Source organism: Cololabis saira, chromosome 13 (assembly GCF_033807715.1).
Source record: "Cololabis saira isolate AMF1-May2022 chromosome 13, fColSai1.1, whole genome shotgun sequence".
NCBI classification, from domain to species: Eukaryota; Metazoa; Chordata; class Actinopteri; order Beloniformes; family Belonidae; genus Cololabis; species Cololabis saira.
This window is the reverse complement of record NC_084599.1, coordinates 21,999,428-22,026,237: the sequence shown is the minus strand read 5'-3', so window position 1 is coordinate 22,026,237 and position 26,810 is coordinate 21,999,428. Positions and strand designations below refer to the sequence as shown.

General features: G+C 41.6%; 2 protein-coding genes across 3 annotated transcripts; one reads left to right on the top strand and one right to left on the bottom strand.

Moving 5' to 3' along the window:
* Window positions 1–4,150: 4,150 nt before the first annotated feature.
* On the top strand, window positions 4,151–16,284 carry LOC133458421 (uncharacterized). Of its 2 annotated transcripts, none has more exons than XM_061738288.1 (3): window positions 4,151–5,626; window positions 10,748–11,840; window positions 15,988–16,284. In XM_061738288.1, exons 1-2 carry the CDS (start codon window positions 4,532–4,534, stop codon window positions 11,690–11,692), a joined length of 2,040 nt encoding a protein of 679 aa, XP_061594272.1. In that variant the 5' UTR covers window positions 4,151–4,531; the 3' UTR covers window positions 11,693–11,840; window positions 15,988–16,284. The 2 variants fall into 2 exon arrangements, with proteins under 2 accessions (XP_061594272.1, XP_061594273.1); XM_061738289.1 differs by having other exon boundaries at window positions 10,748–11,844.
* Window positions 16,285–17,033: 749 nt separating this feature from the next.
* Window positions 17,034–26,676, bottom strand: mydgf (myeloid-derived growth factor). The gene is made up of 6 exons (XM_061738290.1): window positions 26,446–26,676; window positions 24,254–24,304; window positions 24,090–24,151; window positions 23,647–23,728; window positions 19,638–19,710; window positions 17,034–17,154 (listed from the first exon to the last, which is right to left on the bottom strand). Exons 1-6 carry the CDS (start codon window positions 26,605–26,607, stop codon window positions 17,075–17,077), a joined length of 510 nt encoding a protein of 169 aa, XP_061594274.1. The 5' UTR covers window positions 26,608–26,676; the 3' UTR covers window positions 17,034–17,074.
* Window positions 26,677–26,810: the final 134 nt, after the last annotated feature.

Genomic DNA, 26,810 nt, shown 5'->3' with positions numbered 1-26,810 from the left:
ATGATGTTACTTTTCCGAGACTGTAGGTGGTGCTTTACAGATTCAAAACAGAAATCCATGTTGGTGGTAGATATCATACATAAAAAAATATGTTTAATAGATGAGGTTAAACTCTTGATTTGCATCAGAGGGGAGACTCTAGGCAATTTTTCAGAAAGAATGTAAGAAAGAAATTAGTCTACATTAGCCCTGTTTTTGACTCCTGGCGTTCTGGGTTACATTGGCTTTGCTGCTCCGACACAAACCATGAAGTGGAAAAAAAGCAGTTCCTCGACTGACCACTGGGAGCTGACTCCAAAAGCAAGTTAATCTAGATCAGGGGTCGGCAACCCAAAATGTTGAAAGAGCCATATTGGACCAGAAACACAAAAAACAAATATGTCTGGAGCCGCAAAAAATGAAAAGTCTTGTATAAGCCTTAGAATGAAGGCAAATGGCGAAAGGCGAAATGTCGAGAAAAAAGTTGAAATGTCGAGAAAAAAGTCGAAATGTCAAGATTAATGTTGAAGTACAAACTCGAGAAAAAAGTCGAAATGTTGAGAAAAAAGTCAAAATTTCGAGAAAAAAGACAAAATGTCGAGAAAAAAGTTGAAATTTCGAGGAAATAGTCAAAATTTTGAGAAAAAAGTCGAAATGTCGAGAAAAAAGTACAAATGTCGAGAAAAAAGCCGAAATGTCGAGAAAAAAGTCGAAATGTCGAGATTAATGTTGAAGTACAAACTCGAGAAAAAAGTCGAAATGTTGAGAAAAAAGTCGAAATGTCGAAAAAAAGTACAAATGTTGAGAAAAAAGCCGAAATGTCGAGAAAAAAGTCCAAATGTCGAGATTAAAAAGGAAAGGAAAAAGAAAGAAAAAAAGGAAAAAAAGAAGAAAAAAAGAAAAAAAAGAAGAAAAAAAATAAAAAAGGAAAAAAAGAAGAAAAAAAAGGTCAAACATTTTTGAAAAAGCTCCAGGAGCCACTAGGGCGGCGCTAAAGAGCCGCATGCGGCTCTAGAGCCGTGGGTTGCCAACCCCTGATCTAGATCAACCCTCCATGTTAAAATGTAGGCCTATAACTTTGCAGTAGAAATAAATATATTTAAAGCCAGGCTCAAAAACTGGGTTTGGTCTCCTTGGCTAGATATCACATCCATGGCAACTGTATAGAGTTTGATTTTTATATGCCTTGTCAGGTAAAATTATATAAAGCCACAAATGTTTGCATAATTGATTGACTACGGCCATCTGTGGTTAATGGCTAGCTGTCATCACTTTAGTTACTTAGCACTTAGGACTGCCATGACATCACCTCTGAAATGTGAACATAAACAGTGCATAATCATTATTATTTTAAACATGTTCTGCCGTGCTTCTTAATGCAGCTACTGACAAACAACTGGCTGTGAGTTGGCCTCGAATGGTCTGAGGACAAAGCTTAGTAAGGAGCTATATTTCTTGCTGGGAAGCAGTCGAATCCACCAGGCTTTCCTGCGTGTCCCTGCAGTGAGCATCATGGCTCAGCAAAACCCAGGTCTCTGCCCAGTCGACCCAAAGACTGTCCGCTCTATTTGTCAGTGAGTGGAGCATCCTGGTGGTGTTTTGATCAGAGCTGCCTGTCCTTGTTTCAGCTCTGTCAGTACTTGTTTCAAATGTTGTCTGGGTAGTGACAACAGAAAGAAAGATGTATGGACAGATACATTCAGAATGACGTAAAATAACATAGGATTACATCATAGGTTAGTGGGATGTGAGTCAAGCTAAAATGGTTAACTGGTGGTAACCAAGATACCGTGGCCTCCCGGCTCTTTTTGCACACGTTTGGATCAACAGTTCTTCGTGTACAGTCTATTGCTCAAGCTTAGAAGCTGCAGGATCCCTGTTGTTGGAGATGACATTTTTATTTACTTTACTTCTTCCCCAAAAGCATTTCACGTAAATGACCTAGAAAATGCTAGATGCTAGACTTCATAATGTCACAAATATTTGCTACCAAAGAAACAATAAAACTTCACCACTGCATCTACTGTTTGTATCGGCTTGTAGGAAAAAAAATCGAAATATTTTGACCTTTAACTAACTAGAAAGAAAATCACCCATATGCTAAAGAGAAATGCTCTCAGCATGTGCAGAGATCAGTGTGAAATATTTTCTATAGTTTTAAAAAGATATAAAATCACTGAACAATCACGTTAACACAAGTTTGATTCATCTGAAACTAACACACACTGTTTCAATATTTTATATCACATGTTGACCAAGGGTGTTCACATGTTGTAAAAAGTCGGCATGGTACACAAAAACACAATCCTTTTAAGTTTAAATAGACAGACTGAGTTTGAGCGTGGCATATTGCCTCAACTCGTGAGGTCTGCGGCCAGCCGTGTATCCCTTTCATCCCTTTTCATGCAGAGATGCACAGTTTATACTTATTGTGGTCAGTTTGCATTTGCCAAAGAGTAAATAGTTCTCTGTGCGTGCTAATGTGTGTCTGAGGATGACAACAGCAGCTACAGCTGGAAAGGTTGGCAGCTTTATTTTAAATTTCTATTTTTTCTATCATTCAAATGAAACGTAACATACGTTCCCTCATATTAATTGTGACACTTTAAAAAAGAAAAGAAAAGAAAAAGCATGCTTTCAACTGGGTTTAAAAGCCCTCCCGAATCAGATGTTTTTACCTTTTTCTATCAGAACATAGTGCTGGCAAAGAACAGTTAACCTTTGAATGTGATCCTGAACTTGAATGATCTGCTATTATAAAGAACAATTCGGTTTAAAATTGTCATTATGTATGCTTTCATAAAGATTGGGAGTATTTTCACACAAAGACACCCTCCCACTGTTACATGGAAACCAACTTCATTGTGTGATGCAGCACATTGTGCAACAAGAGACTAAAGGATTAATAGTGGCTGCTTTATTACTCCCACTCATAACTGTTTTTTTTGTTGTTGTTTTTTTTTTTAATACATAATCCAGACTAATGGTTACTACAGGCTGTCAGCAGTCTGTCGCCATGCAGGGAATCTTCTATTCCTGCAGATTACATCAATCCTGTGTCTATATTTTTGACTTCTCCCGTGTACAGTATGTCAGCGAATGAAGTCACATTTTAAAAGAGCACTATACCTCAGGAGTAGATTGCTGTGCTGACTAACAGCACGACGGATGCTTTGAATGTCTCACTGCTGAGTGACAGCAAACTGTCAGGGCTTTTGTGTGGCTCTGCTGGTGTTTTCTCTTTTTTTTATTATTTCTCCCTGTCTCTCTCTCTCGTTTCAGATCCTGCCAGAGAGGGAGGTTCCCACCATTGCAGTAGCAACTGTGTGAAAAAGTACCTTGGAGGCATCTTTGAACTTGTCAGACACGAAAAAATCGAATGCCGACAGCCAAGAATTTGAATTTGAATGAGAAAATAAAAAATGAAAATAGCTGCTGTCTCTGTTTAATTGGAACAAATGGAAGTTGGATGTGTGTCAGAAAACAAGAACAAGAAAAACAACAGGGATGTAATGTGATTCTATTTGCTGACAGCTGAAGTGAGCCGGGGAGGGCTGTGCCAGTGGCAGGCTGTTGTTTGCAGCCAGGCAGCTTATAGTTTCTGTCAAACAACTGCTGGTCTCTAGTTGTGTAGGTCACAATTATATGCCCCCTTTTCCATTTCTCCTTGATCCCTCGCTGCTGCCGCCCTCTTCCCTAAAACCCGCTCCAGTATCCTAAGCAGCATTTAATTGTGAGGGGTTGAGCCAGCGAAAGGAGTAATCAGATGAGAACAGAGGCAGGAGGAGTCACGTGGGTACACGCTCGCTAACGGGGGATTAATAATGCTGGCATCTTTATTGAAGTTCAACTGCTCACCCTATAGCAGATTGGAGTTGCAGCTTGGTGGGGAGGACAAAAAACAGTGATACAAAGGTGAGGAAAAGAAAAGGAAGAGAGTCGCAGAGACCGAAGACGATAAGAGCTTCTCAGATAAGAGCAATGTGAGGAGACGGAGATGGGGAGAGAACGGGGAAAGAGGAGAGGGAGTTGGAGCAGTGAGAGGGAGTGGGAGGAAGAAAGAGCGAGGATAGGAGGCAGCGCAGTGCAGTGAGGGAGGGGGGAGGGAGAGAGGGATAGAGACAGGAAGCCTCCACTGCTACTGTGCCAGTGATACGCAGGCAAGCAGAGAGGAAGGACAGAGGGAGAGGGGGGGGCCCTGGCATCTCCAACACTGGCCCAATGAATGGGTGAGGAGGGCTCAGGAGCACAGCACCGGAGAAGCCAAAGCAGAGGGGGAAACGCAGGGTGATAATGTAAAAAAAACAGGAGAGGGGGTTGGATCTGAGCCGAGAAGGGAAAAAACAGAGAAAAAGTTTTGGAGACAAGAGTATGAGGGGGAAAAGGAAAAGGGAAGAGACTAAACATCAGAGCTGATAAACCCGATGTTAATGGAAAACTTAAGAAGAGGTTTGTGGAAGAAGAGGAGGAAGCTCCCTGTGTCTCAGGAGTCCTCCTGTTCCTCTTTTGCTTCACCCTCTTTCCCCGAGGCTGCTGGACTCCATCCATCACTATGTTCTCTGACAGCGAGGCTCATGCACCTGGAGAGCAGAAAGGCTTCAAGTCTCACACCCCTCACTTCATCCCGTGGCTGCGCAACAGCCTGAAGGCTCACCACGGCAGCGGTGACCCGGGGCTCAACGGACCCTACAGATCCAGCTCCGAGGGCCGCAACAGCCTGACCCCGCTGGAGAGAGCTAAAGGGATTGGCTTTTTCTCCATCCAGGGGAAAACGGACAGGGCCAAAAAGGGTGAACTCCGGTGCAATGGCATGGGGATGCTGCCGGTGGTGCTGAGGGGACACCACATTCTGCCCGGGAAGCACAGAGAGGACAGTCCCGCCCGCTGGAACCAGACTAAGGAGGTGGATGCACATCCTAAAGCACGGCTCAGCCAAGGCGACGGGCCACAAGGCCCGGGGGGAAGCACCTCCACAGCTCAGGACAAAGTAGTCCTTGTAAAGAAGCAGAGCAGCCACCTGAGTCCGCTCCAGTCGCAGGGGGACAGGACCCCAGTCAGGAAATGTGTGCCTCTTGTGGTACCACCTCCCACCCCTGTTTCTGCAGAGGGACCCAACTGTAATGTACCTGTTGCGGCTTGCGCCGAGGGCAGGAAAGGGAAGTTATGGGACTACAGCAGTCAAACGACCAACCGCCACAGAGACCTCCACTCATCCAGCTGGCTGGGCTCAGACACTCAGGGCCCGCTAGAGCGGCGGCACGGATTCAGCTCCAGCCTCAGCTACATCAACAAACACTGCAAGAACTCCCAGAGTCAGAAGGACCTGGCGGCCCTGAGGGAGCCACCTGTGGAGGGTTTCAACAGGCCGCTGAACGGACTCATCTTCTCCACCGAGGTGTCCCAGAGAGGCCTGGGCTGCACCACAACGCTAAGGGGCCAGAGGAAACCCAGACCAAACTCAGAGCGGATCGCAGTCCTGGGTCAGAACCAGACGTGGGTACAACCCCGACCAAACAGCGAAGAAGCGCCACAGACAAAAGAAGCGGGCTGCACCAGGAAAGTGGTCAGAAACCAGATTCAACGAGTTGTGGACAATCTGGAGCAGGTTGTCAAAGCTCTGAGGGACGTTCATCAGGAAATGAAAGAGGTAACACAGCAGGTTCTTTTTTCTGTTTTTGAGTCTGCAGAGACATAACGAGACAAAAGCTTTTCAATATTTCAAATTCAGCTAGTTTTGTACAGATAATGATATTTCTTTCAAGGAGTGATGGGTTACAACAATTTTACTAAAGCAAATTAGTTTAAAATAAGTAGAAAGGTTACTGCATACTCTTGTATTAATTTACTTTTTTCTCATACAGAAAATGTTGAAGCTTATTTGAACCTGGAGGGCTTGTGCGCTTACAGATAACAAGCCAGACTACAAATGCATGTCCTCAGCAGAATTAAACATGCATTAAAAAGTCAGTGGCAGAGTTGCATGGATCCAAAACAATTTGCTGTTCTGTTTTCTACAATTCTCCTCTGACACCTGTCCCCAGACATAAAGCCGTATACAGCACAGCTCGAGTCATGCATTTACACAGACGTGAACAAAACAATACTTATGCCCCATTTGGCTGATGTATTCAGGGGATGCTGAGATGATGCTGTGTGACATTAAGCAAAGCCTTTTCCCCCCACATGTCTCTTTTCGTCTTTGCCCCCAAACATCCTCTCTCATCTCTTCCTCCACTCTCCCCCTCTTGTGGACAGCTGCTGCTCCAGGCACAGCTGGATAGCACCCAACGCTTTTTATAATCCATTTATGTCTGAGTATCTTTGCCTCGTGTTTTGCCCCGGCCAGTAAAAGTGACATGCAAATCTTGCCTCTTGGCAGATGCAAATCTGTGGGGCACAGCTAAACTTCAGGTACCAACCTGCCTAGTTTTGGTGTGATACTATCAATATGACGTTGATGAATGTATATAGACTAGGGAAAAAAAGAAGGATAGGATACAAAAAGATAAAGTGTTAGAAAATCCAGATTGAGATGACACCTCACAAGAAAGTAAGACACCTTAGAGGTCACATGTTTATTTCAAAAACCCTGATTTAACATACATTTTGCTTGAGCAGCAACCCAAAATTTTGTTTAATAATCAGCCTCTGTCACAGAAAAAGAGCTGAAACAAGCATTTAAAACATTTTAGACAGAGATTGTAAAAACATTACAGCATCACTTAAGACTTCGCTCTTCCACCAGAGGAGGAAAACATCACAAAAGCAGCCTCATGCATGAACATGACAGTGATCTTCTGCTGCGGCATTTTGACAGAACTTCAATGAAAAACAAGAACTGAGCTAAACTTGAATAGTCAAATGAAACATAAACATCTGAGCTCAATAATAAACATCACTCAGCACTCATCAGCAGCATGTGGAAACCTGGGGGTCAAAAAATATTGTTTTTTTTTTTTTTTTTTTTTTAATAAGCGCTCTTGAAAGCGCTGTGTGAAAAGTGAGAGCCTCCGCTCTTTTATCTCCTCTGATTCCTGACATTAACAAGCAACCTGCCCAGAGTCACTTGATGTGCATATGCATGCAGTACTTCAAAGTAATATGAAATGCCTCTCTGAAATAAAAAAGAAAAAAAAATCCACAGCATGAAAAAAATAAAAGAAGAGACAAATCAGGTCATCTTTTGACATCAGGAAGGATGTCGTTGAACACAGGGAACAAAACTCATCCAGCACGGGCAGAGGATTTATCTATGCACATACAGCAGGTGGTGAGGGGGGTCAAGCATTTTCCCCAGCGTAATATCCTGAAATCTCTCCAGCTTTCACTGTTATACAGCTGTGCACATCCGTGTGCCTACTAGCTGGTGCAAACAAAATGTGCAAATATATGTATGTAGTACATATACTCATCCTATGCACTCATTTTGCATCTTGACATGCACACTGGCGTTTGATATATTACATGGCGTGCTCTTCACTAACCAGTTAGATACATTATATGGGTGGGCCAACTAAATTTAGCTTGCACGCTTCTGTAACAGTAATCTCATTCTGTCTTTGGCGGATCTAAACTTTGTTTGCGTTGTGTGAAATTGTGTGAGCTGTGAAAGTCCTCCGAAACAATTACCCTGATTTCTAATGCTTCTTCAAACGCACCGAAGCTGCGGCAGCTTTACAATTAGATCCGTGCGTCAACAAGCATTTTTTTGGCACTGATTCAAAATGGCATAATTTGATGTTTAGCAGAGGAGAGGGCCCAAGTTCAGACTCACAGAAAGGAGGCACGGAGGTGAAATAATACATGGAATTTATGTGCCAATTGATCTTAATTACATGAAGGTGCTACATGGGCAATAAATCCTAAAACAATAAAAGAAAAAAGGAAAGAAAAATCAAGCAGAACAGGGAAAAAAACTAAAGTTGACAAGGCATGGAGGAGTAAATACTCGAGGGCTAACAATGACGATCTGCCAAATGGGAACAGAAGACCCAGGAGTACAAATACAGAGAGACGGAAAGCAAACAGGTGTGTGTGTGTGTGTGTGTGTGTGTGTGTGTGTGTGTGTGTGTGTGTGTGTGTGTGTGTGTGTGTGTGTGTGTGTGTGTGTGTGTGTGTGTGTGTGTGTGTGTGTGTGTGTGCATGAACAGAACAGCCGGGCAGTAGACAAAAGCCAATGAAATCCACAAGGACAAAATCATTTCCAGGACAAAACAGAAAGGGAACATTAACCCGACTGGAGGAAAAGAGAAAACAAAGATTTTCAAAGTCTAATAAGACAACCTAGACAACAAATCATGGCAAAAACTTCAGATGGCTCAGGATTTTAAGCCCCAGACCATGTAGGCGCATTGTGCCGACTTTAAATTTGCAGATTGTTGGATGTTTATTCTCATTCCCCTCCATTTATCACTTTTGTGCTCCTATCAAATATTCATAGGTGGGAAACCGTGATGATGAGAAACTGCTGCTTCTAATTGTTCCATTAAGGATTTTAGGTTTGAGACCTTGTTTGGACCAAGCAAGCATTTCCTAGATTTCTACTCTTTTAAAGTGCATCACTGGCTAAAGGATTAATTGAAACAGAAACATGTCCCTATTAAGCTGCTTATTTAAGTTGGGAGACTCACAGTTTAAACAAAGATCGGACAGAAGAGCAGGTGAGGAAGTTGTGATGTACTTTGAATTCTTTTGCTGAGCAAATCTAAATTCAGCTCATGCCGCTGTTTATTAAACTCTCCGTCTCAGCTGAAGGTAAATTATTGAAGTCTCTGCAGGAGCTTCAGCAGAACGAGAGCCTCTTAATGGAGGGAAACTGACCTTCATACAGTATGTACTACTAACACCGGACTCTGTGTTTTTTTTTTAAATATCCATTTCCTTTCTTGTTATTCATATGAAAGCTGAATAGAGTTGGTCTCAGGCAAAGTCAACAACTGCCCCAAGTGGCCTCAAAAACCACAGGTTCACTTTATAAGCTTTGTCTCCACAGCACTTTAATTCATTTGACTGGATTTTGTTTCTCTGCAGGACGATACTTTGACGAGGTCCTCCACCCTCCGGCTTTTAAGATCTTAATTGCTTTAAAATATCCTTAGCTGGGTTTTTTTTGCTTCCAACTTGCACTTCATCAAATTCTGCTTTGATTTCGTTTTGTGTGTGAAGTAATTTTAAGCACAGAAAAATTAAATATGTGGCTGTAATAGATCTATCATTACTAGAGTCCCTGAGGCAAAGATTCAGTCAGTCAGTCATCTCGTTCAATGTAGACTTCAAATGCTTTCTTAATGATATAACTCTTTGGTTTCGCATCTAACCTCAGATTTAATCAGTCTCCACTTATTAGGCATACTTGGAGATGTTAAAGGTGATGAATATAACTTCACCACCACCAGTCCATTGAACCTGAGCTTACAGGTTGGGGGGGGTGTGAGATTTTAGCAGCAAGGTTGGCGGGTGAGAAGCATCAGAAGGCAGGTGAGCGGTGAGGATGTCTTGCTCCATAAATAAACTACACAGAGAGGTCTAAGGGATAATAAAACATTGTTCAAGATGCTCGATTGAAATAGGACCCAAGGGGTTGCCTCATTCAAGACCAGTCTTACTGAGGAGAAAACTCTGATCTGTATATTTATCTTTTCACTAATCAATGCTACAATCCCTTTTAAGTCCTCAAATAACCAACGATTGGCTGTTATTTATCCTTTGCTATTAGACTCCATTTAGAAAACCTCTGATTTTATTGTGTCCCTCCACCAAACTCCATTCAAGCCCCTCACCCCCATTTTTTTGTTTTTAGGTAGTTTGGGCATTTAGTTTAGTTTAGTTTAGTTTATTGTTTTGCACAGTTTTAAAAAAATATACAGGACATATCAATGGTAAACACTATAGGTGCAGGAAGAGGCAAAAAACCCAATGGGCTTATTTGAAGCCTCCACCGAAGATATAAAAATTTCATGTCAAGATTAATATACAAAAAACAGAAAGTAAAACTACACAAAAGTGATGGCAAACTAATAATGCAATATACAAATAATAAAGAATAAAGACAAAAAATAAGTGTGTGTGAGTGTGCATGGGATATTGATTTTACAACTTATATTGTATTGTGCATTTATGCCCCAATGTAGAGTTTAGAAAGGTATACATGCACGGGACCTTGGTTCCTTAAAAGAAATTTGGTCGTCTGAACAATCTTGTATCAACTCTGGACTGATAATCTCTGAAAACGTCTGGCTTCTCGTAGTAACTGTGCATCTTGCAGTAACTTACCACGCCCACGTGAACAAACTACCTTGTTTGCAGTGGGGCCTAGCCTGGGAGTGGCTTTGGAGGCAGAGCTGAAGCACAACACACAGTCAAGTTGTATTTGCTCACATTTTCCAGCCAAGTCCACTTTATTCTGAATGATCAAATCTGCTACAAATCAAATTCTGCTCGAAATGATTTATCATTCGTCAGATCAGATATGCAAAAATCCAGTCATGTCCCTTTGATATACTGTTTTTTTCATGAGAGGATTTATGGGCGGCTGGGGGCAGATGTTATTTGACATTTGCAGTGTCTGTGTGATCTTGATTGAATGTGTGGATGTGGGGAATACCTTTCCTCGCAGACAAGCATCTACTGTGCATGTACAGGTATAGAGCAGAGCCTCCAACTGGAGTCCAAGCAGAAAGTGTGATGAGAACATTACTCTATTGTTCATGTGCATCCCTTTAAAGGTGTCGAGTGACGTGATTACCGACATTTATTGCATGTTTTATAGGTGGTGCAGCAGATTGACTACCTAACCTCCACAATTGATCTGAATGAGGAGGAGGAACGGAGGACGGGAGGGGACGCCAATCCTCCCAGTGACAGCAGCTTCAGCTCAGGTTCCAGTTCCAGTGAGGCGACGGTGGCGAGCACCCACCAGAGGCCCGTAGGGGCTAAAAACCAGCTGAGAACTGTGGACTCATACGACACCTTCAGGAGGGATCGCCCTAGCCGGAGTCAGTCTCCACAGAACGTACAGCTGTGCCCGATTACCTCTGAGTTTTTACCAGAGCGGCGTCAGACTCCTCCCTGTACTCCTGGTCTCGTGTCCTCTCCCAGAAAATGCGAGCTACTGCCGTACACAAGTAATCCTCTCTCGTCTATTCCTTCCCAACTTCAAAACCTCATCCTCCATGATCAGACTCTGTCTGCCCAGAGGAGCCTCCCTGCTCGGCCTCCCACCCCTGGTCTATCACCTATAAAAGTAAACCTCCACCGTCCCATCAGCCCCAGCTCTCAGCCTCATTCCCCTGGGGCATCTTCCATTAGAATCAGCCCAGTTTCCCCTCCTTATCCACCCCCTGCCCTCAGCCCTTCTGTCATCATAGAGACCAAAGACGGATCTCATCGGACCCCACCAGGCGAGCTCCCATCTGCTGGGCCACTCTCCCCGTCACTGATCCACTCTCAGTCTGCGAGCTGCCCACCCACTGACTCAGATATTGAGACTGTGTTCATGGCTGATGGAGAGCAGCGAGCATCCTCAGCAGGTCCCTCTCATGTGTGCACCGGCTCTGCAGCCACGGCTAAACCACGCACAGCACAAGGCCGCAGAGGCCGCAAGCCACCACCGTACCCACATAATAGGTTCTCCGAGCTCACAAAGAAAGTAAAGGAATCCCGCAAAGCCCCTCCGTACCCAGAAAAAAGAAGGCTGCTCTCGACCACAGTGTGAGACAATGCAGCAGGAGGGGGAGGCTGATTGAATGGAGCCATATTTACAGCACCAGCCACACGTCTGCGAGAGTGGGTAGTGATTTAAGGCTCGCCAAATGGAGCTGAGACCAAGTTTCCAGGGTGACGGCGCATGGACATAACTTGGGGTGAGTAAGTGCTTGCTTCTGCTGACATTTCCCCCTCTCTTTTTCACAAATCCTACTCACACTGACCACACACGGGGCAGAATGACATCTGCCTCGGCTGCTGCTCTAGTAACAAGAGCCTCTATGCAGATGTTCACTTTATAACCCAGCGCTTTCATTCCCACGGATCCTGCATTTGAAGAGCAAAGGAGAAACGCTTCATCAAACCGAACTGTACCGTATTTTCTGGACTATAAGCTGCACCTGTATATAAGCCGCATCCGCTCTATTTAAAAAAAAAAGATATGCAAGCCGCAAATATTTATGTTGTTAGATTAGACATTTACTACATGTACAGAAGGATTTTGAACTGTAAAATGATGTACATGTTTGTACCTAAATAGATCCTTTCCTAACAGTGTCTTTTAATACGGCAGCAACTTTGCTGATTAAAACGGGACAGAACCAAGAGAAAATAACCAGTATTTATTTATCTATTTATCAGTTTGAAATCTGCTTCTGCCTTCTTCTATCTGTTAAAGAAGAAGTAGCGTATTCTTCTTTGCATTTATTTTGTCTTAGTTTTTATTCTAATTCCGGTTAGAGCGCCCGAGCGGAGGAAGAAAAATCCACAGAATAGCCGCACCTTTGTATAAGCCGCATGGTTCAAAACCTATGAAAAAAGTAGCGGCTTATAGTCCAGAAAATACGGTAATTATTCCAAGGTGTTTAGATGAATGCAGAAAGGATTATTTTATTGCATTACAATTTACGTAGTCCGACATGTCCACGTCCATCTTTCAGCATTGTCTGATAATTGCTATAATTGCTGTCAGAAATAGTTATGACATGACGAGGAGTCAGAACAGCTCAGACTACTGTGACTCAGCAGAGTGGAAATCACATGGGGGGCGAGACATGAGATCTGTGATAAATCTAGAAGTAAGAAATGTTCACATAATGGGATAAACTCAGCAGGAGCACAGATAAATTGAACAGGGTCAGCAGCCCAGCGCTGAGGTACGCATCAGGGGAGACAGGGGGCAGCTGGGCATACGCTGCACCCTTCACCCAGCCTCTAGTGTTACAAAAATCTCATCTCCTTATCTGTCTGCTTCTTCGCCGACCCGGTTACAATCTCCATCTGTTCACCTCCAAATGTCAAGAGAAGTAAAAAGAGAGAAACAGGGGGCAGACGTGTTAGGAAAGAAACACCGGGCAGCCAGCTGGGCAGGTCGCATAAATAAAACCCACCAAATCAATGGCTGATTCATCTAGTTTTTGTCCTCTTTAAATTCTGTAACATAATTAGCACCAAACTACTGGCTAAAACGTTGGGAGGATTACAAGCAGTACTCGAGTTGAGGGGGGATGAGGGATGATGGCATCCCCCCCTGAAATAAAAACGGTCAAAATCATCCCTGTAAAACTGCCACCCCCCCCCCACCCCCCCCCCCCCCCCCCCCACCCCCCACCCCCCCCCCCCCTTTCCATCCCTTATGTCATTTCATCAATGAATGTGGTATTACTGCTATTTCAACATTTAGAGTCATCACCAGAAAAATAACACCAGAAAAATAACTTATTTGACAATTTTCACCTGTTTCAAGTAAATTTTCACTCGAAATAAGTAGAAAAATCTGCCACAAGACTTATTACAAGCAAAGAAATCTTGTTCCACTGGCAGATTTTTCTACTTATTTCAAGTGAAAATCTACTTGAAACAGGTGAAAATTGTTGTTCTTTCCAGTGATGATTCGTTTTAAGTGTAATGAGATTTTTTTTTTACTAAAATGAGACATTTTAACTAGAAATAGGACAAATATTCTTGTTAAGATTTTGAGTTTTTGCAGTGATCCATTTTACTTATCCTGTGAAGGACAGAGTCATATTGATAAGTTCAGAAAACTGTTTTTTATTTTTATGTTTTGATGTATTTGATGTAAGCCCAGTGGATATTTAAATTAATTCCTGCAGTATTTCTGCAGGTGTTTTGGTCAGTGCTATTATTTGTAATATATTATTTGTAATCAGCACAAATTATCTGTCCCCATATGATAAAATCCACCATCCCCCCTGATTTTTTTTTACAACTCGAGTACTGATTACAAGTATCTGAATAAACCGTTCTTTTTTTTTTCTTTTAGAAAAGGTTTGGCTGTTTAGGGAGACAGCTCAGCGAGAGCTGAGTTTAGAAAAGAGCGAGTGATGTTTTCTCTAATGGGCTATTTTCAGGTAATGACTGAAACACGTTTTCTGCGTGTATTTCCAGCGCCAGGATGTGACGGCTCAGCTGAATCACTGTGTTGTCCTTCAGGGAACATCCCGAGTCCTCACGAAGCTGACAGAGCCTGTAAAACCGTTCAGTCCTATTGTCTCCTTCTTCTTCTTCTTCTCTGCTGTGTTTTATGACATTAAGTGGTGCACAGAGTCCAAACGAGTGAATCAAGCTGTAGCATTAAACTGCAGAAGACTCTATAAATCCATTATATGGTTTGTCTCAAAACCCCCAAAAGATGCCTCCAAAAGTCTGATTTCATCATAATCCTGCAATGGTTTCTCAATCCTGACTTTTTATATAACTCATACAAAAAGTTGCTCATACAGTAGATGCTAAATCTTTCTTTCATCACTCTTGATCTCATAAAACAGTAGACAAAGTACCTTTTGAGCTATAAGCGAAGTGTATGTGTTATTATTCCCCTCAGGCTGGTGGAAGTGCTCTTAGATTTGGAGGTTTAAAAGAAAGAGAAAATAAGTGGACCAAGTGACAGCTTCGCATGATGATCAACATTTAAAAGATGCCGTATCTTACAGAATGGAGAAAGTAAAAGAGCCTCCTCACCATGGTCATTTGCATCACAACTCTAGCTACCCTTATTGCTTTAATTGGGAAATGTTTCCCATGAAACAACAGCGGTCAGTCAACTGGCGGTATCTGTGGCGAGAATTGTTTCTGATCAAAGCTCTTTAAAGAAATGCCATGATAATCCAGCTCAGCTCGTGGCAGGATGGCGTATTTACTTTCCGCGCCGGTCTCCTGTGAGGGGAGGAAGTTAAAAGTAAACATTTCTATTGGTGCCAGATGGTAAACAGTGGTGATATGTGCTCAGGATTTGGATGACAGCTCTGAGACCCACAGACAGCGTGGACTGATGGGCAAACAATGAGCTATTGTGCTACAGAGGCTCATAACTCCATGGAACAACCTTCTAGAGACAACACAGAAAAACTAGAAATCACGGCTTTGTGGAAAAGATGCTTTAATTACAGAAATTTGGAATTTGTTTGAGCAACATGTCCGGATATTAATGATTCTCCGCTCTGCCAGCGTTGCTGCTTTTCTTTCTTCTGAAAAACATGAAATTCTGATGTTCACGGTCATAAAAACACTGCTAAATGGAGAACATTTTGTTCAGGCATTTAGCTCTTGTAGCAAACACACTAATTCCAGTTTGAGGATGGTCTAGATATTACTGATTTTCCCTTGCCTTAACATAAGATGAATAAATCCCTCCTGACCTTTTATCTGTGTAAGCCCACAAAAATCTGTACTCCATACATTCCCGTATGTACTTCTGGATTTAGTAGATCCTCCCTTCAAAAGCTTTTCTCTCTCCCAGAAATTAAAAAGAAACAATGGGAGCTTTTTTTTCCCTCTTGGAAACATTTATTGGATGACTACATACAGTATATTAATCGTCTAAGTTTTCATTATCGTGATTAAAAGCGTCATAAAACCTCAATAGATGTGTTTAAAATGGTGCCTCTCATAAAAAGCAAAACTAAGAATGTATTTGTGATGCTTTTAAGATGACTGCCATGTTGAAGACGGCGCATAAAAAAACGCTTTTGTAAGTGCTCGCTGTGACCGAGGACTGACAGGGCTCAGAATATTTAATGCTTCAACACTGGCAATCAAATTCCTCTTCTTTTCATGTTTGACAAGGCCATGAAGGCTCAGTCAGATCACAACTGATGTAAGAAGACAACCCCCCCCTCCCACCAAAAAATAATAATAAATAAAACCAACCCAGTTATTTCAGCAGTGACAATATATCTTTAATGAAACGCTTGTCACATTTCATCCTGAATCAGAACCATCAACAGGTAGAAAGAGGAAATGTGTAGAAAATAAGTAATGTCACGTGGGTTTTTTCTATTCCAGGTCAGGATCTGGAAGTGATCATTTCCTGTTGTGACCCCCCCACTACCCCAACCCCCCCAGAGGGGCCTCTGTGATGAAGGCTCTTTCGCTTCGTTTGACCATTTCTTCAGTTCCCGGAAGATCGCCTCGAGACAGACGAGAGACATCAAGCAAGGTACACACATCCCGAGTTATGCCCCGGCAGAATCACGTCGGCACAATCCTCACAATCTGAATTCAGTCCTTGGACACTTGCGCTGTTAAGAGGGCCGGATCAATGTCAGCAAGATAAAACAGCTGTACTCTCAACATAAGAGAGTAAGGGGAGGGGCGGGGGGCGTGTGGTGCTGCAGAACTTCAGAAACCTGTACAATATTCTTACTGATCCCCACATGTGGCAGCGAAAGATGAAAGGGTTCGACGGGGCTTCGGGAATCAGCACTGGCATCTCTTCATCTAATGCATCGTCATCCCAGAGTCTGTGCATGCCTCATGTTTCAGTATTGTGGTTTGAACAGTTTAACTCTAATACGCTCAAACTGAACAATGATGTGTTGCTGCTTGTGTCGATCTTAAATGACAAGACTTATAATTTAAAATGTACGGTGAAATCCTATGCCTCTTTGTACAAGGTCATATTACGGGGGGGGGGGGCAAAAAAAAAACAGACATCTAAAACTTATCACGCGGTGCCGACTGCTGTGTGGGCGGATCTTAAATGATGCATACAGCTATCTGGGGATGATGTAGATGAACCGAAACACAGAGAGAGCGATGGAGACAAACACTTTCTTTTTAACTAGCAGCTCAGATCAGATCAAGACAGAGGAAGTTTTACTTGTTAACGCGTGTACCGTGATGATATCAGGGATTACTCACGTTCTCTTTCAGGATTACCCAAGGCTAAAGAATCCCTGCTAGATTAAATGTAATACAGTGTTTCTACTGGGGGAGCTGAACCCCCAATGGATGCCATGCTGTTTTAAACCCCCTTTAATTACAATGAACATGCTATGGCTTAAAAAAACAAACAATCAAAAGAACACATAACTACTGATCTGACATACAATGTGATGTCAGATCCCCCTCCAAGCCGACTTCTGACCGGTCACAGCTCGGTGTGTCGCGTCCGTCCAATGGCGGTGACTTTGGAGAGCTGAGCGCCGAACTTTCCATCATTGTGAGTCACTGGAAGTCGTCACAAAAGAGAGCAAATTATTGTCAGACAGCAACAGCGAACAGGGACAAAGGTGTAAGTTGGAACAATAATAGCTGCTGGAGTCTTAACACTAGGCATCAAAACCTACAGCAGCATCTGTTACAGAGTTTGAGTCGGAGCGCAGAAGACGAGCATCCAATCAAAGTGTACATCCAGTTAAAATGTTCACGTTTAGACGCCTAAACCTGTAATACGCTTATCAGGTGACACGATACGCACTGATACCATTTCCACATCGAGTAATGGTTCAATTCATTTTAATCGGCTTTAAAATTATGTATAATTTGATCGTGGTTACTGTCAAAGTGATCAGTGTTCAGTAGGCGGTGATATTACTTGTGGTAGGAACCCTGCTCGGCCATAGACATATATACATAGACGCCGCATTGAATGCCGCCGCCCACTGAAGTGGCGTGCCTATAGGTCCGCCATCTTGGTACAGACCACTCGCCACGGCAATGCATTACATCTATGGAGGAGCGGCGTTTCTACACACACAAAAGTGATCATAAATGATGTTGTGAAGCTAATTTCACGTGATTTGTTCGTCAAACGTCACACATTACAGACACACATAGATAAAACAAAAAGAAAAGAAAGAAAAGAACCCAGAAAACGTTCAATGTTCAGGTCTTTATTTACTATACAAGTATTTACTATATAATTGTTTCTATTGCCATTACTATTATTATTAATATTATATTATATTAACATATATTATATATACATATATATTATATTATATTATATATTAACATTATATTAACATTGAATTATTATTGTTACTATTGCTATTACATTCTATTATTGTTATATCACTATCATCATTAGATGATTATAATAAATATAATGTATACTATCATATATATATATATATATATACATATGTCTATATATATCTATACATCTCTATCTATCTATCTCTATATCTCGATCTATCTATATCTCTATATCTCTATCTTTAGTATAATACAAGCCTTTCACAGATTCTAGCTAAAACCCCTGAAAGAGAACGGTTTTGCACAGTTTCTTTCTTGTGCTACCACTCTGGTATTTGAGTGAGGTGACTTTTGCAATGTGGTGCAGAAACACAGACACCACCACTTTCAGTAGGTTGGAATGGTGGTTGTCAATGCCAAACTGTGTGTATAATCTATAATATATATGTTAATATAATATAACATTAATAATAATAGTAATGGCAATAGAAACAATTATATAGTAAATACTTGTATAGTAAATAAAGACCTGAACATTGAACGTTTTCTGGGTTCTTTTCTTTCTTTTCTTTTTGTTTTATCTATGTGTGTCTGTAATGTGTGACGTTTGACAAACAAATCACGTGAAATTAGCTTCACAACATCATTTATGATCACTTTTGTGTGTGTAGAAATGCCGCTCCTCCATAGATGTAATGCATTGCCGTGGCGAGTGGTCTGTACCAAGATGGCGGACCTATAGGCACGTCCAGCCACAGTAGATGCGGCGTCTATGTATATATGTCTATGTGCTCGGCCCACTGTTTTTCTTATTACTCACATTTGCTAGGTTGTTATTGTTTTCCAATACGGTATGTTTTTATGATAAAAACCAACTGAACACTCAAATAAAGCTTTCAGACGACTTTCTTTTGCCTGCGTTTCCTTCACTTGACGTCCCGGCAATGATCCGAATATAACCATAACTTCACAGCCTCAGCTAAACGACAAATACTACAAACGTTTAACAGTTCATGCTTATTTTCAGAGGTAGTGAAACCATAGATTCATTGGAGTAAACATAGAGACAATAACAACTGCGCACAATTACAATTTAGAAACACGAATTAAACAAAAATGCAGGGTTTTTAATTCTGCATTTGTAGCAGCGTGCAGTTTTCTTAGGCAGATCAACACCGTAGTTTCCCGCCCTACAGGTGATGCTGCTCAGTCATCTAGACCTTAACAGCGCCCTCTGGTGGAGGCCGGCGGCAGCGCGCGTCTCCGGCTAGGTAACCAAGCCTTTTCCATCCTGTACTACGGCGCGTTAAGCGCTCTATCCCTGGAAAACGTGGCTGCAAGCATTTCCCGGTGACGGGATTATCCTTAAATCTGTCATCGGAGTCTCTAAGCCTCTGTTGTATGGCGTCTAATCTGCTAAAAATGACAGCTGGAGCAAATTGCTGTTCGAGGCGACTTGTCAAATCCTGCTAATCACGGCGTGGAAGTGAAGGCGCGGTGGGGATTTGTATAGACGCTGAATAACAACAAATAATACCGCCGGGACAAATGAAACCCCAGCCGCAGCTGGAGCATGTGCTTTGGAGGGGAATCAGCAGGGAAATTGCAACATGATGATAACATTGCGATAAGGTGGAAGGGAGTGGGGGAGTCTTTCTGAGAGGGAGGGGGCAGATAAATAGATGGATGTGGTTGGGTTGATTGAACACTTGGAGACCCAGTCAATTTCTCACCTGTTGACTCTCCGACGGTAAATTCCTCCGGCTTCAAAGGCACGTCACTTTGTCCTCCTGCTGCCGTCTGTGACTGGAGATACAGGCATGATGGAATAGGAGGGGGAGGAGGAGGGGGTAGAAAAAAAAAAGAAAATAGAATGAACAGGAATGATAACAAAAGGTTGAAAGGGAACACAGAACACATTAGTTTTTTTCTAAAACTTTTCGAGGCCATCTTCCAGAGAGCTGGGAGAGGTGGCAGCCAGGTCAAGGACATGCTGCCATGTACAGGTGGGGGGGGGGAGCTGCTAATAAGCAGGCGTGTTTGTCTGTTTGTTTGTGTATACCCCGTCATTTATTAAAGTTATTTTCCATGCATTTGTCTTTGGCTTGCAGGGCGCAGAGCCAGAGCAGGAGGAGGGAACACGTGCTGGCACTAATGACGCAGGTGCGAGCAGCGTCCTTGCCGGAGAGAGGAGGCCGCGCCTCAGACACCAGCAGGCCACCGCCGGGCCACCGAGCCGCGCTGAGCCGCCAAGTCTGGACGCTGACCTTCCACCAAGCACTGCTTTCACCAGTCTCAACTTGTAAAGCTGGTACCAGCTGAGATGTAACTCAGGCGACCGTTAGAGGACAATGGATGTATGAAGACACAGGGACATAAAAAAACCCAAAAAATCATAATGGGTTTCCATGGAGACAGTATCATTAATATTGGAGAGTAGGGTGTGTGGTGAAGTAATAAGGTGCAAGCAGCAGCATGGGTTTTTAAATTAATGATCTTTTTGTGGACAGATAGGGACGTTCTGCCTCTCAGAAGTGGATGTGAGGTGGTGCTACAAAAACAACTACAAAGACAATCAAGCTACAAATATTCAGCAGCAAAAACTTTACTGGGTGTGAGTTTGGTAATTGCATCTATGGAGCTTATTTTTTTTAATAGCTTATTAATCCTTTATCTGATTCCATCCTCAGAAATCTGAGAAGTTGCTGCTTTTATATGAAGAGTGTTTTTGGGGGTTTTGAAATGTCAGAGAGTAAAAAAAACAACAAACAAATTTCACGTTGTGTGCATCAGTAACTGAAATGAACATTTTTCATAATTTATGGTGGTGCTTTGAAGTGTGTCGGGTATGATTTCCATTTACCTCAGAAGAACTGTTATAAAACAAGCAAACAAACAAAACCACTTCTAGACAGTTTGGACTCCACCTGACCCCCGCGGATGGAGAAAACTTCACGGCCCAGGGGCCTCATTTATAAAGCTTGCTTGCGCACAAAACAGGAGTTGAAAGATGCCCAAGCCACCTTCTACGCAAAGGTTGGGATTTAAAAAGAAAAAACGAACCGAAAAATGTGCGTATCCCTACGCCAACCCTGACCCTCCCGCAGGAACAGTCTTAAGATATGGGGAACTGGCGACGCAGGCGGTGAGGTGGTGAAATGAAGCCAGATTCATGTCATACTGTTAATGTCATCACATATCAGACTTATAGATCCATGTACACCCAAGCCAGTGTTCTGTACCATCCCCGTTTCTTTTATCCCAGTTTCTTTTTTATTCAAAGGCTTTTTCATGCAAATAGACGATTTAACAGCAGGAAGTCAGAATGTGCTTCCACATAGATCTATGCTTTACAACGCGTCGGCGGAAGAAAAAAACCCGTCACATCACGCTTCCACATAGATATTGGCAGGTAGGATGATTTGACAGATGAAAATACCCTTTCAGATCACGCATCCAAATAGATAAATGTTGATGTCTATGTGGAAGCGTGATCTATGTGGAAGCGTGATGTGACAGGGTATTTTCATCTGTCAAATCATCCTACCTGCATTTGCAGGTAGGAGCTGCAGCGGCAGCGGTCTGCTCCGCTCACTGCGCTGCAGAACGGAGCGATTCAGGAGATCCTTCGTCCCCACATCAATATGACTGTTTAACTCCTCCTGAACTCAGTCACACACACACTCACCTCTGCCACGACTGGACTATATTTTAGTTCGCACTTTATATGCTATTTTTAAACCTTATATTTCATGTTTATTTTAATATTAATGTGCTTTCATTGTCTGAAGTGTGGTTGTTTTTTGTGTTTTGATGAGCTGCTGGACAGTTGAATTTCCCTTCGGGGATGAATAAAGTTCTATATATCTATCTATCTATCTATCCATCTATGTGGAAGCGTGATTTGACAGGTTTTTTTCTTCCGCCGAAGCGTCGTACACATGGATCTATGTGGAAGCACATTCTGACTTCCTGCTGTTAAATCGTCTATTTGCATGAAAAAGCCTTTGAAAAAAAAGAAACTGAGATAAAAGAAACGGGGATCGTACGGTAGTATTTTCTGCCGCGGTAGGACAACTCGGCAGAACTCCAGCTCGACACGTCTCATTCATCCTGACAGCAGGAACAGGCTGCAGGAAGCCGCTGCGCATGCTCAGCAAGGTCATTTATATGCAAATACAGTCATAAAGTAGTTTGGATTGCCCATTTATGGTATGAAGTGGGCGTGTAGAGGGCGGGATATGAGGCGAATTCACCTGCGCACCCTTCCAGCTGGACTGTGATTTATAAAGCGAACATTGCGTGCAGGTGTGCGTGCACACGTTTTTTTTTTTGCGCCCGCCATTTTCGGGTTTGGGTTTACGTGCACTTTTAGTGTGAATCCTACACAAGGTCTGTGAGGTCACAAATGTACCTCGACTAACTTCTATGCAACCAAAGGACTCGCGCTTCGGCTAAAGATCACAAGTCGAATAGCAGGAGATTGCTGAACAACATCAGGGTTAATTAAATGGCTATAAAGAGAAAGCCACTGGTCTGAGTTGGAAATATCAAATCAACTAAGTTTAGTGTTTGAAGAATGGAAGAAGAAAAAAATTAATCTATTAAGATAAGGTGAGAACCACATCCCATCTGTGGCACACGGTGGAGGTAGTATCATGGTTAGTATCTGCTTTGCTGTATCTGGGAAAGACTGATGTGCTGTAATTGACAGGATAATTAGTTAGGAATTATACACGTGAATCCTGAAGACAAATGATGAGACATCGGACAACTCTAAACGCAAAAATGGAGGTATACATTTTTTATATATATATATATATATATATATATATATATATATATATATATATATACACACATATGAATATAAAATAACTGACAAACTGGTTGCTTTTATTATCAATAATCCTTATGGTGCAACTGTTGTCAGACTTTGTTAGATTTCCCCCGAGCTCATTGAGACAGAAGTCTCATGTTTACGCAAGCAAGAGTTACTTTACAATTGTGCTGAAGCACTAATGCAACAAGCCCTTAATTTACATGTTTATCCAGGATAGAGGCTTACAAGTGATATTAGCGCTTGTTTTTTTCATCAGGATTCAAGTAAAGGCTCTGAAAGCTCAATTTTATCAAACACCTTCTTGGTGGAAAAGTGAAAACATAAGAAACTACAGCACAGAAACCTTTGCGTCAAACTCTGTTCCTGAACCTCTCGTGAGTATTGCCAGTGCAATGCTGCCTGGTTCGTTATTTTTTGTAGATTGAAAAACTTTGAGCAGATACTCAGGAATAAGAAACTTTTGTCTCTACACCCGATGAATATAAATACAAAATCAGTAAAAATTCTGCCAGCCTGTCTCCTCCTCAGAGGGTCTGCGGTGCAACGTGTTAAACCAGCGGCCTGTGGCAGTCTGCCCTCTGCAATGTTGCAATACTGATGTGTAGAAATTAAACATTTCTCTTTATTTATAAGCTGCACCCTTGTGGAGTAATCTCAGTAGGAAAGACTACGCTGAAATTTGAAAGAGGGGTAAGGCAAATGTCGGAGGCCACATTGTTTGAAATTACTTTCATTCTTATATTCAGTGGCTGGATGTCAGTATTTAGTTCCTTATATTTGACTGGGTAGCAGATAACAATAAAACCCATAATTATCTCAACTTATATTAGTATTCAGCTGTTGGCTGATGGACCAAGAGGACCAGAAAAGCTAAGTTAAGGGGATTTCTTTATACTTACGTATGCATTGGCATATTCAATTTTGGTTCCCTTCAATTCAGTCTTGAACTGAGTGAAAAACAGATATGATTTCCCCTGCGGCCTGGCAGAGATGAAAAAGAAACAGCCGTCAACATTATGCATTTGCTAATTATCTCAACGTCAAACGAGAACATTTTATCTACAATGTTAGAAGTTTCTCTCCTCTTCTGTCCCATATTTGAGATAACAACATCAGGGTCACTGCTGAAGACAGACAGCTTCGGTATCTTGGGCGCGAGTGTGTGGGCAGGTATTATTCAGGCCCCACATCTGTTTACGCCGCAAGACACATAGTGACTTATGAGAACAAAATGTAAGCACCCATTTAAGGCGAGGGCATGTTTTAAGGTTAAAATCAGTATCCAGGAAATGAGCGCAAATCAGTTTAATGGCCTCTAGTGTCATGGACTGTGTGCACTCACCTCCACACAGAGCAAGAAAACAGTCTGTCGTCATCGCTCAGGCCCACACTCATCAACCATTGCTGTTTTGAAACAGAAGGATATTTTTAGCATTTGACCTGCTGTGATCAGTAATAACCAGAATGATGCTGGAGCCTGATGGAGACGGAGGCAGAGAGACTCACCTCATTGGTTCCCCCTTGTGAGGCATAAGTGAATGAGCATTCATAGTCTCCCTGAAACAAAACAAGGTGCAATTTAGAGCATTTATAATAATATCATTATCAATAATTTATTCTGAACTGGAGTTAATTGGTATTTTTTTTTCTCTAGTGTGTCAGTGTTGAGTGCTTACCTACCAAACATGTGTTTGACATTACTTACAGTTTAAACAGAAGTTTACCTCTACCTCTGCTCTATTGCTATTAAATGTTAAATTATTAAATTATACTAACTCTTACATGGTTTTATCAGTGTGCTCGGGATCATTACCATGCTATAATATCTGTCTTGTGCTAAACCTCTGGAGACCATGAAGTGGTCAGCTTGGCTTCCCATCTCCGCAACACCTTTGGCACCCATGCAGTGCCATATCATCACACTACTACCTCCCTGCTTCCTCTTCAGGACTACAGTTTAAAGCTTAGTAAAGCCCTCTGAGCCAAAAGAAAGTATCATGTTTACCTATGCAGGCTGCTGCCAGCTCATTCATTTTCATTTTATGCCCTGCAGCACGGTTTAACCTTGTATTTTTTTTTCTTGAATGTCATCAATAATAACCTTCGTACCATCCGAAATTTCACGTTCGGTTTGAGGCCATGACACAGCCATGCAGGGAGCAATAGTCTATTGATCTGAAGCTTAGAACATTTTTTTGCGCTCATAGGCTGAAAAGCCACTGCGATAAGTCGGTAAGGACACCGACCCACTTCTTATTGAGTTCTGACACGATTGTGATATACAAGTCCAACAATGATTCATCTGGGCGGGATCAATTTAGCAGGGTTTTTTGCAAAAGTAGAAGAGTAAAGATATATATATATATATATATATATATATATATACATATATATACACACACACACACACACACAGGACTGTCTCAGAAAATTGGAATATTGTGATAAAGTTCTTTATTTTCTGTAATGCAAAAATGTCATACATTCTGGATTCATTACAAATCAACTGAAATATTGCCAGCCTTTTATTATTTTAATATTGCTGATTATGGCTTACAGCTTAAGAAAACTCAAATATCCTATCTCAAAAAATTTGAATATTCTGGGAATCTTAATCTTAAACTGTAAGCCATAATCAGCCATATTAAAATAATAAAAGGCTTGCAATATTTCAGTTGATTTGTAATGAATCCAGAATGTATGACTTTTTTTTTTTTTTTTTTTTTTTTTTTTTTTTAAATTGCATTACAGAAAATAAAGGGACTTTATCACAATATTTTAATTTTCTGAGACAATCCTGTATACACACACACACACACACACACACACACACACACACACACACATATACATATACATATACGTATGTATATATATATATATATATATATATATATATATATATATATATATATATATATATGATTGTAATGTTTTCAACATTGTATTAACCTTGATTACAGTAACATAGAACTGCAACAGCATTCATATAGAATTAAATCTTAAATTCTTAAATCATTTGGCATTTAAATTAACCTGCACAATGATGTTTTCACTTCTGGCATTTGTGACAAATAATATTTTCCTGCCATTTCCTGCTTTTTGTTTCCTGCTTGATTACTGGTGTGGGGGAAATAAAAACACTCTTAAATTTGCATTTTAGATTTTTTTTTCCAATTTCTAAAACTACTTGAGAATTATAGATGAACATAAAACTATGAAATATTAAACGAGAGAGTACTTGTAAAGGCACTTGTTTAAAGGTATAAACAAAGAAAGCATTTCATTGAAAAGTCTCATCCAATCAATGAAGCAGTTGTGGCGCTCGCGACGTGTCAGCCTCTCACAGGCTGTGTCGTCATCACACCGCGACCAAATCCGATATCAAATAGGAAGTTTTTTTTTGTCTAAATATTTAAAAATGATCACAAATGACAATGTACAAAAGTTCAATATTTAAAAAATATCCACGGATTGCAAACATTATTATCTTAGCTTATACGGCCATCGTTTTAAACATAGATGTATCAGATACAAAAATCTAAAGTATACTACTCCATGATCCTATAAAAGTTACGGAGAAGGACAGACGTTTTGATTAGGATAACTTTAAACGTGTATCTGTATGCTATTTAAGGCCGTGTTTATACTGAAAATGCCTTGTGTCATACACAGTAAGTAGTATATGAAAGACTCACGATTCTCTCAGCGAAAGTATGCAGCACTCCTCCCGGTTTCACGTTGAACTCCACCGTCTTCGTGTCTGCAGAAGAAGCTTCAACTGGCACAGACACTGAAATCAACATGCACAAAAGAAAAAACATCGCGTTAACGACAGAGGAATCCCTCAGGTTAATCATCTCTTCCTCCTGTGATGTGTGGTGCTCATAGACTGCAGGGGGGGGTGTGGTGCTGTGAACGGCGACCCGAGGTACTCGCTGCCCCGGCGACTACGGATGTCGTCAGACTGGCTGCGTCACATTCCAACCAAAACTACACTACAACAAAACTACTACAGATTCTCCTGAACTGAGACAGCTCTGCATTAAAGGTTTAGATTTTT

What these genes read in the sequence shown, in the direction of transcription:
- LOC133458421 (XM_061738288.1), top strand. Translation starts at nt 4,532, where the DNA reads ATGTTCTCTGACAGCGAGGCTCATGCACCTGGAGAGCAGAAAGGCTTC. An exon ending in TTCATCAGGAAATGAAAGAG is followed by an intron (nt 5,627 to 10,747) that starts GTAACACAGCAG and finishes CATGTTTTATAG; the next exon opens with GTGGTGCAGCAGATTGACTA.
- mydgf (XM_061738290.1), bottom strand. Translation starts at nt 26,607, where the DNA reads ATGATTAACCTGAGGGATTCCTCTGTCGTTAACGCGATGTTTTTTCTT. An exon ending in TTTTCTTGCTCTGTGTGGAG is followed by an intron (nt 23,729 to 24,089) that starts GTGAGTGCACAC and finishes CATCTCTGCCAG; the next exon opens with GCCGCAGGGGAAATCATATC. An exon ending in TTGAATATGCCAATGCATAC is followed by an intron (nt 19,711 to 23,646) that starts GTAAGTATAAAG and finishes CTGTATCTCCAG; the next exon opens with TCACAGACGGCAGCAGGAGG.